Consider the following 14,286-nt stretch of genomic DNA (forward strand, 5'->3'; position numbering starts at 1 on the left):
CAATCAAATTAGCCATGATCTTATTAAATGGCAGAGCAGGCTCGAGGGGCCGAATGGCCTATTCCTGCTCTTAGTTCGTATGTTCATATATTACATGAGCGCACAACACAGCGGGTTAACATATGGCCCTTTCACTGGGATGTAGGTCTAAATCAGCACAGACTGATGATGGGAAAGTCTTTTCTCTCTGCCAGCAATACAGATCCTTTGTGCAATGAGTTTGGGCAGACTCAACCTAGATCCTCGTCTCCATAGGACTGCAGACCAAGGCTGCACACATTGACAATCTCAAAGGAAGTGTAGATGGCTGATGTGGGAAGAAAATGTCACACTGATGCAGCAAGGCTTTTTCTCTTTAACTTGGGATTACAGCACATTATTAAGATAGGCGAGATACATATTTAACTCTGCACCTAGGAGAGCTTAATGCTGACACAGTAGTGACAATGAAAAAAAAAGTTCAATCTCTCAATGACATCCCCTACCCTAAATAAGCAAAAATTTCACGGTAACAGACTTGAATTTATATAGCCCTTTATGTCTTTCAGGAACATCTCAAACAATTACTTTGAATTGTAGCAACTTATGAGGGCAGACACTTTCTGCACAGCAAGATCCCACTAACAGCAATGAGATGGTTAATCACTTCTTTAGATGAACATTTTACAAAAATCCAAAATTCTACATGTTTTTTTTTTTAAGAACACACACTTACCTGAACAATATAAAAGACAATATTCACCACCCACTTGATCTTTGCTAACTGTGCCGTTCTTGTTTTGACTATAAAAAGAAGACATTCTGCTCAGTAGTTTGTCAGACAATTAATAGACGATGCTCCAATTTTATTTAATACTGGTGAGGTCCCAACTAGTGTAAACCAGAAGTCATCACTTTACAAGATCAAAAGATCAAGAGATGAGGAAGGCCATTGGGCCATTGTCCATCCAGAAAGATGTTCCCCACTGTAGCAACCAATTTTATTTTCTGAGCTGCCTCATCAGAATCATCCGTCCCTCATAATTGGGTATCATCTGAATCTAAATTTGACCAGTTTCCATTGGAAAGTAAGACTCTATGATACTATGAGTTTCTGAATCCTTGTCAATTAGAAAGAGTAGAGTAATAGCACACAAGAGGGATTCTCTCCCTCTCCCTCACGAGAGCAAGTGCAAGAAAACACATGAGCGAGTGGAAAAAAAAGTGACCACTTAGGTGACTGCAAATGTCAGTCAAGCATGATGCTGGTTTCACTCAATATTCAGATATGCACATTTTCTACCAGAGGTCACTGGCTAATGATCAGGAATAGATAACCTGCCTGGTTTTTCCTCCTCCTTGACAAAGAACATGAAAACCAGTTGTAGCACAGTATCCTTGCCCTGCCTGAATACACAAAGCGTAGGTGAGAAATATATTTTGAGTATTAAAATTTTAATATAAATTACAATGACAAATAATTTTCTGTATCTATAAAACTGCAAATCGACTGCACTGAACACAATCTTTCCAGCCAATTGCTCACAGAAACTTGTTTTTTTTGGAAAAGGAAAAGATCTTCAATAACTTATAGGTAAAATCTCAGCCCAACACAGAGAGATTTGAGCCTGCGTTGAGTTAGCCGATGTCAGCATGGGCACAGTAAAGGTCATACAATTAGCTGAAGCATCCTAGATTTTTTGGGGGAGGGGGAAAGAGAGAGGCAGTGTTGGAAATGCGCCTGATCATTATATACAGAGACCCCCTGAAAGTTAGCATGTGTGGACATTTGGAGAGGCAAAGGATTAGGTTTACCTATGATATCTTTTGCAGCCTGTTGGCACTAAACTTTATGGCTCACACATGAATACTGAGCATTTGAATGAAGCACCAGAGAACACCTGTAGAACTACACTTCTGAGGGAGTCAGTGTCTTCAGCTGAGGCGGTGGAGCAGAGGAGCGGCCCAGAAAAAGGCGGGAGTCAGGAGCGCAGGATCAGCTGAGGCGGTGGAGCAGAGGAGCGGCCCAGAAAAAGGCGGGAGTCAGGAGCGCAGGATCAGCTGAGGCGGTGGAGCAGAGGAGCGGCCAGCATCAGGGAGAGAGAAAAAAAAAAACTGACATCAACACAAGAGAAGGAGCTGATTGGCGAGTATTTCTTTTTAAGTCTTTAGTTTATTTTTGTTAAGCTTAGTTAATAACCTAATAAACCGAGGCATAACAGGGCAGCTCAGACCCATCGAATGCACGTCTTGGGAACTCTAGGACGCTTCCCGTGTCCTGGACAACCACAGGTGCAAGAAGTGTTGTCAGCTGGAGGAGCTCGAACTCAGGCTCAGTACTTCGGAGGTTAAGCGGCAGCTGGCGCCACTGCAGTGCATCCACGAGGCTGAGAGCTACGTGGATAGCACGATTCTGGAGGTGGTCACACGCAGCTTAAGAGAGTGCAGGCAGAGGGGGACTGGGTGAATGCCAGACAGACAAGGAGGAACAGGCGGGTAGTGCAGGAGCCCCCTGAGTGCATCTCGCTCTCTAACCAGCATTCAGTTCTGAATACCGGTGAGGGAGAGGGTTCCTCTGGGGAGTGCAGCCAGAGCCAAGACCATCGCACCATGGGTAGCTCAGCTGTACAAGGGGGGGTGGGGGGGGGTGGAAGAGGAGTAAGGTCAGCAGAGCAATAGTGATAGGGGATTCTATAGTTAGGGGAGCCGACAGGCGTTTCTGTATGTTGCCTCCCTGGTGCCAGGGTCAAAGAGCAGCTGCAGAACATTCTGGAGGGGGAGGAAGAACAGCCAGAGTCGTGGTCCATATCGGCACTAACAACATAAGCAGAAAGAGGGATGAGGTGCTGCAGGAAGATTTTCAGGAGTTAGGAAAAAGAGTAAGAAGCAGGACCTCAAAAGGTAGTAATCTTCGGATTACTCCCGGTGCCACGTGCTAGTGAGTATAGAAATAGGAGGACAGAGCAGATGAATGAGTGGCTGAAGAAATGGTGCAGGAGGGAGGGCTTTAGATTCCTGGGGCATGGGGACCGGTTGTGGGTGACGTGGGACCTGTACAAGCTGGACGGGTTGCACCTCAACAGGGCCAGGACCAAAATGCTCACGGGGAGGTTTGCTAGTGCTGTTGGGGAGGGTTTAAACTAGCTTGGCAGGGGGATGGGAACCTGAGTGTAGATTCAGATGGGACAGAATCAGAACTGGAGATAGAAGGCAGAAAATTATTAAGTGACTTAGGAAGGCAGTTAGAAAATAAACAGCAAGAGAATTTGGCAGTGCTTAAAAGTATATACCTCAATGCAAGAAGTATAGTGAATAAGGCAGATGAACTGAGGGCACAGATAGATACATGGCAGTACAATATCTTATCTATTACAGAAACAAGGCTTAAAGAGGAGCAGGAATGGCAGCTCAACATTCCTGGTTCCAGGGTTTTCAGACACGATAGAGAGGGGGATAAAAAAGGAGGGGGGTGGCAATTTTGGTTAAAAAAACAATTACAGCTGTGAGGAGGGATGATATGTTAGTAAGATCATCAAATGAGGCCATATTGGTCGAGCTAAGGAACAAAAAAAAGGGGCAGTCACACTACTGGGAGAGTATTTATAGACTCCCAAACAAACAGTCAGAGGGAGATAGAGGAGCAAATGTGTAGGCAAATTTCTGAGAAATGTAAAAACAGTAGGGCGGTAATAGTAGGGGATTTCAACTACCCTAATATTAACTTCGACACAAACAGTGTGAAAGGTATAGAGGCCACAAAATTCTTAAATTGCATTCAGGAGAACTTTTTTAAGCTAGTACGTAGCAAGCCCAACAAGAGAGGGGGCAGTTCTGGATTTAGTTTTAGGAAATGAGGCTGAGCAGGTGGAAGGAGTATCAATGGGAGAGCATTTTGGTGGTAGTGATCATAATTCAGTTAGTTTTAGCATAGTTATGGAAAAGGACAAAGATAGAACAGGAGTAAAAGTTCTCAACTGGGGAAAGGCCAATTTTACTAAGCTAAGTGATTTAGCAAAAGTGGACTGGAAACAGCTACTTGGAAGTAAATCAATGTCAGAGCAGTGGGAGGCATTCGAGGGGAAGATTCAAGGGGTGCAGTGTAAACACATGTTCCCACAAAGAAAAAGGGTGGGGCTGCCAAATCTAGAGCCCCTGGATGACAAGGAGCAAACAGGGTAAGATAAGGCAGAAAAGGAAAGCTTATGTCAGACACTGAGAATTCAAAAAGCCGAGAGGAGTATAAAAAAGTGTAGGGGTGAAATAAAAAAGGAAATTAAGAAAGCAAAGAGAGGGCATAAAAAAATATTGGCAAGTAAAATCAAGGAAAACCCAAAAGTTGTTTAATAAATATATTAAGAGCAAGAAGATAACTAAGGAAAGAGTAGGGCCTATTAGAGACCAAAAAGGTAACCTATGTGTGGAGGCGGAAGATGTTGGTATGGTTCTTTGCGTCTGTCTTCACAAAAGAGAGGGACGATGCAGACATTGTAGTTAAGGAGGAGGAGTGTGAAATATTGGATGGTATAAAGTTAGTGAGAGAGGAAGTATGAAGGAGATTAGCATCTTTGAAAGTAGATAAATCACCAGGGCCAGATGGAAATATATCCCAGGTTGTTAAAGGAAGCAAGGGAGGAAATAGCGGAGGCTCTGACCATCATTTTCCAATCCTCACTGGGTACAGGCCAGAGGATTGGAGGACCACTAACATTGTACCATTCTTTAAAAAGGAAGTGAGGGATAGACCAAGTAATTACAGGCCAGTCAGTCCAACCTCAGTGGTGGGCAAATTATTGGAATCAATTCTGAGGGTCAGGATAAACCATCACTTAGAAAGGCACAGAGTAATCAAGGACAGACAGCACGGATTTGTTAAGGGAAGGTCGAGTCTGACTAACTTGATTTAATTTTTTGATGAGGTAACAAGGAGGGTCGATGAGGGTCGTGCATTTGATGCAGTATACATGGATTTTAGCAAGGCTTTTGACAAGGTCCCACATGGCAAACTGGTCAAACAAGTACAAGCCCACGGGATCCAAGTTGGCAAGTTGGATCCAAAATTGGCTCAGTGGCAGGAAGCAAAGGGTAATGGTTGATGGGTGTTTGTGACTGGAAGGCTGTTTCCAGTGGTGTTCCGCAGGGCTCGGTACAAAGTCCCTTGCTTTTTGTGATCTAAATGAACGATTTGGACTTAAATGTAGGAGGCATGATTAAGAAGTTTGCAGATGATACAAAAATCAGCCGTGTGGTTGATAGTGAGTTGGAAAGCTGTAGACTGCAGGAAGATATCAATGGACTGGTCAGGTGGGCAGAAAAGTAGCAAATGGAATTCAATCTGGAGAAGTGTGAGGTAATCCATTTAGGGAGGGCAAACAAGGCAAGGGAGTACACAATAAATGGGAGGATACTGAAAGGTGTAGAGGATCCCTGAAGGTAGCAGGACAGGTAGATAAGGTGGTTCAGACGGTATATGGAATACTTTCCTTTATTAGCCGAGGCATAGAATATAAGAGCAGGGAGGTTATTCTGGAACTGTATAAAACACTGGTTAGGCCACAGCTTGAGAACTGTGTACAGTTCTGCTCGCATCACAGGAAGGATGTAATTGCACTAGAGAGGGTACAGAGGAGATTTACGAGGATGTTGCATGGACTGGAGAATTTTAGCTATGAGGTAAGATTGGATAGGCTGGGGTTGTTCTCTTTGGAACAGAGGAGGCTGAGGGGTGATTTAATTGAGGTGTGCAAAATTATGAGGGGCCTAGATAGAGTGGATAGGAAGGACCTATTTCCCTTAGCAGAGAGGTCACTAACCGGTGGGCATTGACTTAAAGTGATTGGTAGAAGGATTGGAGGGGAGCGGAGGAAAAAAAATTTCACCCAGAGAGTGGTAGGGGTCTGGAACTCACTGCCTGAAAGGGTGGTAGAGGCAGAAACCCTCAACGCATTTAAAAAGTACCTGGATGTGCACCTTAAGTGCCATGACCCACAAGGCTATGGACCAAGTGCTGGAAAGTGGGATTAGGCTGAGTGGCTCATTTTTGGCTGGTGCAGATATGACGGGCCGATTGGCTTCCCTATATGCCATAAATTTTCTATGATTCTATGAAAGAGGGGGAAGAGAAGTAAAATGGAGACAGAGAACCAAAAAAATGGACATTTTTTTTAAATGAAAAAAAAAGGCCATGTTACATTCAGGTGTGATCCATTCCAGAATAAGGAAAGCAGAATAAGAGTTATAAGAGCTAAGAGTTCCCCAGGCTCAGTAATTAATAGAAAGAGACCAGGTCCATTCTAGAGAAGCAAGAACTGGAAAGAAAGTCACTCAGATCAATCTCACCTCCTCATGGGTGGGTTTAGACAGCAGCATTTAATAAGATTTAGGAGCATAATCTTCCACCTCCCCTTCCTTGTTCAAGTGACAACATTTATTGGTAGGAGGGGAGTGGGGGAAGAGAGAATGGGGGCAACACACCTTTTGTTCCCCATAACCCACAAAAGAGCAACAGAGATTGTGTCAGTTTTTTGCCTGCAGTAATCTTTATAAAAATGGAGAAACAGGTTTCTCAGTACCGTGGGTTTTCAGTTTATCGGTCATTTTGTTAATCTTGCGCTCCAGGCGTGCGTATCGAGCAAACTCATCCATCATGCTGATCGTTGCTAACTCCTGCTTCATGTTTCCAATTTCGATTCTCATTTGGAGCTCAGTCTCTCCGTCTTTCTGCAGAAGTTTGGCTATCTGAAAAAGGTAAGTGTTCATTAGAAAGAGGTAGCATAAGCATGCAGAATTGTCCAGCCTAGTAATATACTATTTATAATCTCTATGCATTTGATTAAACATCCTTTGCACCTGTGAAAACACATAATTCTCATCAACGTGCAAATTAATTATACTGTAAAATCCAGAGGAGTTGCTGTCCTCTTGTCCTGTTCCTCCAGTGTGGGGGATAGGCATGGACTGGTCCACTGACAGGTTCCTGCCAAGAATATCACAAATAGTTCGAATCATGAAGTGACATGGAGGCAATTTGTAGTTTGAATGGCTCCATCCTAATGAGGGCAATAAGAAACAAACATGTAAAGCTACAGTGATGCCTTTCAAGTACCATTACACATCATTAATAGTCATTGAGATGGACTATATGTTTTGTAAATGGCATGCCAGGACCAAACACTGTACAGATAGTGTTATTTATTTTTGGGGTACAAGGTGAACTATACCAAAGAGATCATAGTTTCAGTACCCTTGCTCCCCTGGACTTACCAATCTGTACCCAAGTATTTGAAATCCTCATTACTAGCCCATCGACAGAGAAACTGGTGTTTAACACCTTGACACCCCACCACCCGCCCCCGTCCCGTCCCAGACCATACAGTTGGATAAGACAGGCTCGGACTTGGCTGCAATACCATCTGTCCCCAGTCAAATAACTTGCCAAACCTCGCTATTCAGGCTCATGTAAAGAATGGCCATTTGGGCAAGGTTGAAATATTTGCAAGCATCTTCTGTCAAAAGTGCTGAGTGGATGATCTTACTCGGCCTGAAGACCCACCATCATAGATAGTATTCAGCAGAATTCAGTTCAGCCCACATGACATTAAGAAGTGGCAGATCCTGACAACATCCTGGTGATAGTGCTGAAGACCTGTGCACCAGAGCTAGTCACTCTCCTAGCCAAGCTGTTCCAGTACATTTATGACACTGGCATCTACCCAACAATGTGGAAATTTGCCAGGTCCTATCCATACATTAAAAAAAGGACAAATTTATCCCTGCCAGCCAATCACTAGCCTATCAGCCTCCTCCCGGTCATCAATAAAAGTGACAGAATAGTGTCATCAAGCAATACCTACCTAACAATGCTCATCAGGATTCCACCACAGCAACTCAGCTCCACACCTCATCACAGCCTTGATCCAGGCATAGATGCAAGAGCCGAATGCCAGAGGAAAGAGTAGCTGCCCTTGACAACAAGGAAGTATTCAATTAAGTATGGCACCATGGGGCTCTTGGAATCATAGGATGATACAGTTCAGAAGGAGGCCATTCGGCCCATCGTGCCTGTGCCAGTTCTTTGGTAGAGCTATCCAATTAATCCCACTCCCCTGGTCTTTCTCCATAATCCTGCAATTTTTTCCCTTCAAGTATTTATCCAATTCCCTTTTGAAAGTTACGATTGAATCTGATTCCAACACCCTTTCAAGCAGTGCATTCCAGATCACAATGCATTGCATAATTAATTTTTCCTTCATGTTTCATAGAATCATAGAAGTTTACAACATGGAAACAGGCCCTAGTCCCAATTGCCTGCACTTGGCCCATATCCCTCTATACCCATCTTACCCATGTAACTGTCCAAATGCTTTTTAAAAGACAAAATTGTACCCGTCTCCACTACTGCCTCTGGCAGCTCGTTCCAGACACTCACCACCCTTTGAGTGAAAAAATTGCCCCTCTGGACCCTTTTGTATCTCTCCCCTCTCACCTTAAATCTATGCCCCCTCGTTATAGACTCCCCTACCTTTGGGAAAAGATTTTGACTATCTACCTTATCTATGCCCCTCATTATTTTATAGACTTCTATAAGATCACCCCCAAACCTCCTACTCTCCAAGGAAAAAAGTCTCAGTCTGTCCAACCTCTCCCTATAAGTAAAACCATCAAGTCCCGGTAGCATCCTAGTAAATCTTTTCTGCACTCTTTCTAGTTTAATAATATCCTTTCGCTAGTAGGGTGACCAGAACTGTACACAGTATTCCAAGTGTGGCCTTACTAATGTTTTGTACAACTTCAACAAGACATCCCAACTCCTGTATTCAATGTTCTGACCAATGAAACCAAGCATACTGAATGCCTTCTTCACCACCCTATCCACCTGTGACTCCACTTTCAAGGAGCTATGAACCTGTACTCCTAAATCTCTTTGTTCTATAACTCTCCCCAATGCCCTACCATTAACGGAGTAGGACCTGGCCCGATTCGATCCGCCAAAATGCATCACCTCACATTTATCTAAATTAAACTCCATCTGCCATTCATCGGCCCACTGGCCCAATTTATCAAGATCCCGTTGCAATCCTAGATAACCTTCTTCACTGTCCACAATGCCACCAATCTTGGTGTCATCTGCAAACTTACTAACCATGCCTCCTAAATTCTCATCCAAATCATTAATATAAATAACAAATAACAGCGGACCCAGTACCGATCCCTGAGGCACACCGCTGGTCACAGGCCTCCAGTTTGAAAAACAACCCTCTTCAACCACCCTCTGTCTTCTGTCGTCAATCCAATTTTGTATCCAATTGGCTACCTCACCTTCGATCTCATGAGATTTAACCTTATGTAACAACCTACCATGCGGTACCTTGTCAAAGGCTTTGCTAAAGTCCATGTAGACCACGTCTACTGCACAGCCCTCATCTATCTTCTTGGTTACCCCTTCAAAAAACTCAATCAAATTCATGAGACATGATTTTCCACTCACAAAACCATGCTGACTGTTCCTAATCAGTCCCTGCCTCTCCAAATGCCTGCAGATCCTGTCTCTCAGAATACCCTCTAACAACTTACCCACTACAGATGTCAGGCTCACCGGTCTGTCGTTCCCAGGCTTTTCCCTGCCGCCCTTCTTAAACAAAGGCACAACATTTGCTACCCTCCAATCTTCAGGCACCTCACCTGTAGTTGTCGATGATTCAAATATCTCTGCTAGGGGACCCGCAATTTCCTCTCTAACCTCCCATAACGTCCTGGGATACATTTCATCAGGTCCTGGAGATTTATCTACCTTGATGCGCGTTAAGACTTCCAGCACCTCCCTGTCTGTAATATGTACTCTCCTCAAGACATCACTATTTATTTCCCCAAGTTCCTTCACTCCATGCCTTTCTCAACCGTAAATACCGATGTGAAATATTCATTCAGGATCTCACCCATCTCTTGTGGTTCCGCACATAGATGACCTCGTTGATCCTTAAGAGGCCCTACTCTCTCCCTAGTTACTCTTTTGCCCTTTATGTATTTGTAGAAGCTCTTTGGATTCTCCTTTGCCTTATCTGCCAAAGCAATCTCATGTCCCCTTTTTGCCCTCCTGATTTCTCTCTTAACTCTACTCCGGCAATCTCTATACTCTTCAAGGGATCCACTTGATCCCAGTTGCCTATGCATGTCATTTGCCTCCTTCTTCTTTTTGACGAGGGCCTCAATCTCCCAAGTCATCCCAGGTTCCCTACTTCTACCAGCCTTGCCCTTCACTTTATAAGGAATGTGCTTACCCTGAACCCTGGTTAACACACTTTTGAAAGCCTCCCACTTACCAGACGTCCCTTTGCCTGCCAACAGACTCTCCCAATCAACTTCTGAAAGTTCCTGTCTAATACCATCAAAATTGGCCTTTCCCCAATTTAGAATTTTAACTTTTGGGCCAGACCTATCCTTCTCCATAGCTATCTGAAAACTAATGGAATTATGATCACTGGTCCCAAAGTGATCCCTCACTAACACTTCTGTCACCTGCCCTTCCTTATTTCCCAAGAGGAGGTCAAGTTTTGCCCCCTCTCTAGTCGGGCCATCCACATACTGAATGAGAAATTCCTCCTGAATACACTCAACAAATTTCTCTCCATCCAAGCCCCTAATGCTATGGCTGTCCCAGTCAATGTTGGGAAAGTTAAAGTCCCTTACTATTACCACCCTATTTTTCTTGCAGCTGTCTGTAATCTCCTTACATATTTGCTCCTCAATTTCCCGTTGAATATTTGGGGGTCTGTAGTACAATCCTCTCAAAGTGATCTCTCCCTTCTTATTTTTCAGTTCTACCCATATAGACTCAGTGGGCGAACCCTCGGATATATCCCCTCTCACTACTGCCGTGATGGTCTCCCTAATCAAGAACGCAACTCCCCCTCCTCTCTTACCTCCTGCTCGATCTTTCCTATAGCATCTGTACCCTGGAACATTGAGCTGCCAGTCCTGCCCCTCCCTTAGCCATGTTTCAGTAATAGCTATAACATCCCAGTCCCATGTACCCATCCAAGCCCTGAGTTCATCTGCCTTGCCCATCAGACTTCTTGCATTGAAATAAATGCAGTTTAATCTAGACTTCCCTTGGTCTTTGCCCTGCTTTCTCAGACCATCTGTCCGGTCATGTTTTGTACACTTTCCCTTACTGCCTTTTGTTTCTGTCACCACTTTACTTCCCACTGACTTCCTGCATCGGTTCCCATCCCCCTGCCACATTAGTTTAAACCCTCCCCAACAGCACTAGCAAACACTCCCCCTCGGACATTGGTTCCAGTCCTGTCCAGATGCAGACCATCCAATTTGTACTGGTCCCACCTCCCCCAGAACCGGTTCCAATGGCCCAGGAATTTGAATCCCTCCCTCTTGCACCATCTCTCAAGCCACGTATTCATCCTAGCTATCCTGTCATTCCTACTCTGACTAGCCCGTGGCACTGGTAGCAATCCTGAGATTACTACCTTTGAGGTCCTACTTTTTAGTTTAACTCCTAATTCCCTAAATTCAGCTTGTAGGACCTCATCCCGTTTTTTACCTATATCGTTGGTACCTATATGCACCACGACAACTGGCTGTTCACCCTCCCCCTCCAGAATGTCCTGCAGCCGCTCCGAGACATCCCTGACCCTTGCACCAGAGAGGCAACATACCATCCTGGAGTCTCGGTTGCGTCCGCAGAAACGCCCGTCTATTCCCCTTACAATCGAGTCCCCTATCACTATAGCTCTGCCACTCTTTTTCCTGCCCTCCTGTGCAGCAGAGCCAGCCACGGTGCCATGAACCTGGCCGCTGTCACCTTCCCCTGGTGAGCCATCTCCCCCAACAGCATCCAAAACGGTATACCTGTTCGAGAGGGGGATGGCCACAGGGGACCCCTGCACTACCTGCCTGCACCTCTTACTCTGCCTGGTGGTCACCCATTCACTTCCTGCCTGTACACCCTTTACCTGCGGTGTGACCAACTCGCTAAACGTGCTATCCACGAGTTTCTCTGCATCGCGGATGCTCCACAGTGAATCCACCCGCAGCTCCAGCTCCGAGATACGATCGGTCAGTAGCTGCAGGTGGACACACTTCCTGCACACATGGTCGGCAGGGACACTGGTAGTGTCCATGACTTCCCACATCTTGCAGGAGGGGCATATCACGGGTGTGAGGTCTGCTGCCATGACTTGCCTTAGCTTAGTTACCCCTTTTAAATTACGTTGAAATTCAAAAACGTTAACAATACTTGGGACCTCGGTTCACTTAAAAAAAACACTACCTGCTATAAAACCTGCAGACCTTAAGTTTAGTTAATTAGTTAATTATAAATGTGGTTATGTTACCTGGTTTTATTGAAACTTAGCCCACAGTTCTAAGAAAAAGAAATACTCACCACCAACCACCCACCTGCTTTACCTGTGCGTCACTCTTTGATTTTTTTGATCAGAACCCGGTTGGTCCGCTCTCGCTCTGCGCTGTTTTTATCCCCGCTCCGCTCTCGCTGTTTCCCGCTGCTCTGGTGAGCTCTCGCTCTGCGCTGTTTTTATCCCCGCTCCGCTCTCGCTGTTTCCCGCCGCTCTGGTGAGCTCTCACTCTGCACTGTTTTTATCCCCGCTCCGCTCTCGCTGTTTCCCGCCGCTCTGGTGAGCTCTCGCTCTGCGCTGTTTTTATCCCCGCTCCGCTCTCGCTGTTTCCCGCCGCTCTGGTGAGCTCTCGCTCTGCGCTGTTTTTATCCCCGCTCCGCTCTCACTGTTTCCCGCCGCTCTGGTCCGCTCTCGCTCTGCGCTGTTTTTATCCCCGCTCCGCTCTGCGCTGTTTCCCGCCGCTCTGGTTCTTTTGCCAATCACCTTAAATCTGTGTCCTCTGATTACCGACCCTTCTGCCAATGGAAACAGTTTCCCCTTATTTACTCTGTCATTCGGCCCATCGAGTCCGTACCGGCTCTATGCAAGAGCAATCCAGCTCGTCCCACTCCCTCGCCCTTTCCCCGTAGCCCTGCAAATTTTTTTCCTTTCAAGTGCTTATCCAGTCCCCTTTTGAAGGCCATGATTGAATCTGCCTCCACCATCCCCTCGGGCAGCGCATTCCAGATCCTAACCACTCGTCGTGTAAAAAAGTTTTTCCTCATGTCACCTTTGGTTCTTTTGCCAATCACCTTAAATCTATGTCCTCTGGTTCTTGACCCTTCTGCCAATGGGAACAGTTTCTCTCTATCTGCACTGTCTAGACCCTTCATGATTTTGAGTACCTCCATCAAATCTCCTCGCAACCGTCTCTGTTCCAAGGAGAATAACCCCAGCTTCTCCAGTCTATCCACGAAACTGAAGTCCCTCATCCCTGGAATAATTCTAGTAAATCTCTTCTGCACTCTCTCTAAGGCCGTCACATCTTTCCTGAAGCGCGGTGCACAGAACTGGACACAATCCTCCAGTTGTGGCTGAACCAGTGTTTTATAAAGGTTCATCATGACTTCCATACTTTTGTACTCTATGCCTCTATTCATAAAGCCCAGGATCCCGTATGCTTTTTTAACCGCTTTCTCAACCTGCCCTGCCACCTTCAACGATTTGTGCATGTATACCTCCAGATCCCTCTGTTCCTGTACCTCTTTTAGAGCAGTGCCTTCTAGTTTATATTGCCTCGCCTCGTTCTTCCTACCGAAATGTATCACTTCGCATTTTTCTGCGTTAAATTTCATCTGCCATTTGTCCGCCCATTCCACCAGCCTGTCTATGTCCTCTTGAAGTCTATCACTATCCTCCTCAGTGTTCACTACCCTTCCAAGTTTTGTGCCATCTGCAAATTTGGAAATTGTGCCCTGTACACCCAAGTCCAAGTCATTAATATATATCAAGAAAAGCAGTGGTCCCAGCACCGACCCCTGGGGAACACCACTGTACACCTCCCTCCAGTCTGACAAGCAACCGTTCACCACTACTCTCTGCTTCCTTTCCCTTAGCCAATTCTGTATCCACGTTGCTACAGCCCCCTTTATTCCATGGGCCGCAATCTTGACGATACAGCACTTTAACAAACGGACTCGGACAAGTAGCTCACCTCCTGACCCCCGAAAGCCTCTTCACCACCTACAAAGCATACGTCAGGAATGAGATGAAATACTTGCCTGGACAAATGTAACCACATCACTTAAAAAGCTCGACACCAACTAAGTCATTGCAGTTTGCTCAATTGGTGCTCCTCCTACTGGACTCAATATCCATCCCCTTCATCACTGACACATCGTGGCTGCAGTATGTGTAATTTACAATTTGCACTGTTGCAACTCACCAAGGTTACTTTGAC

The 14,286-nt window shown here is 45.4% G+C and overlaps 1 protein-coding gene across 2 annotated transcripts in view; it reads right to left on the reverse strand.

Moving 5' to 3' along the window:
• Positions 1–14,286, reverse strand: part of get1 (guided entry of tail-anchored proteins factor 1) — a 52,230-nt gene that overhangs the window by 8,076 nt on the left and 29,868 nt on the right. Inside the window, exons 2-3 of one of the 2 annotated variants that reach the window (XM_067993290.1) lie at positions 6,549–6,714; positions 716–783 (exon numbers count right to left, since the gene is read on the reverse strand). In XM_067993290.1, the coding sequence (XP_067849391.1) occupies positions 716–783; positions 6,549–6,714 (234 nt within the window). The remainder of the gene's footprint in view (positions 1–715; positions 784–6,548; positions 6,715–14,286) is intronic. The other variant, XM_067993291.1, reaches the window with a different exon arrangement.

The sequence above is a fragment of the Heptranchias perlo genome, chromosome 11, assembly GCF_035084215.1.
Source record: "Heptranchias perlo isolate sHepPer1 chromosome 11, sHepPer1.hap1, whole genome shotgun sequence".
In the NCBI taxonomy this organism is placed as follows: domain Eukaryota; kingdom Metazoa; phylum Chordata; class Chondrichthyes; order Hexanchiformes; family Hexanchidae; genus Heptranchias; species Heptranchias perlo.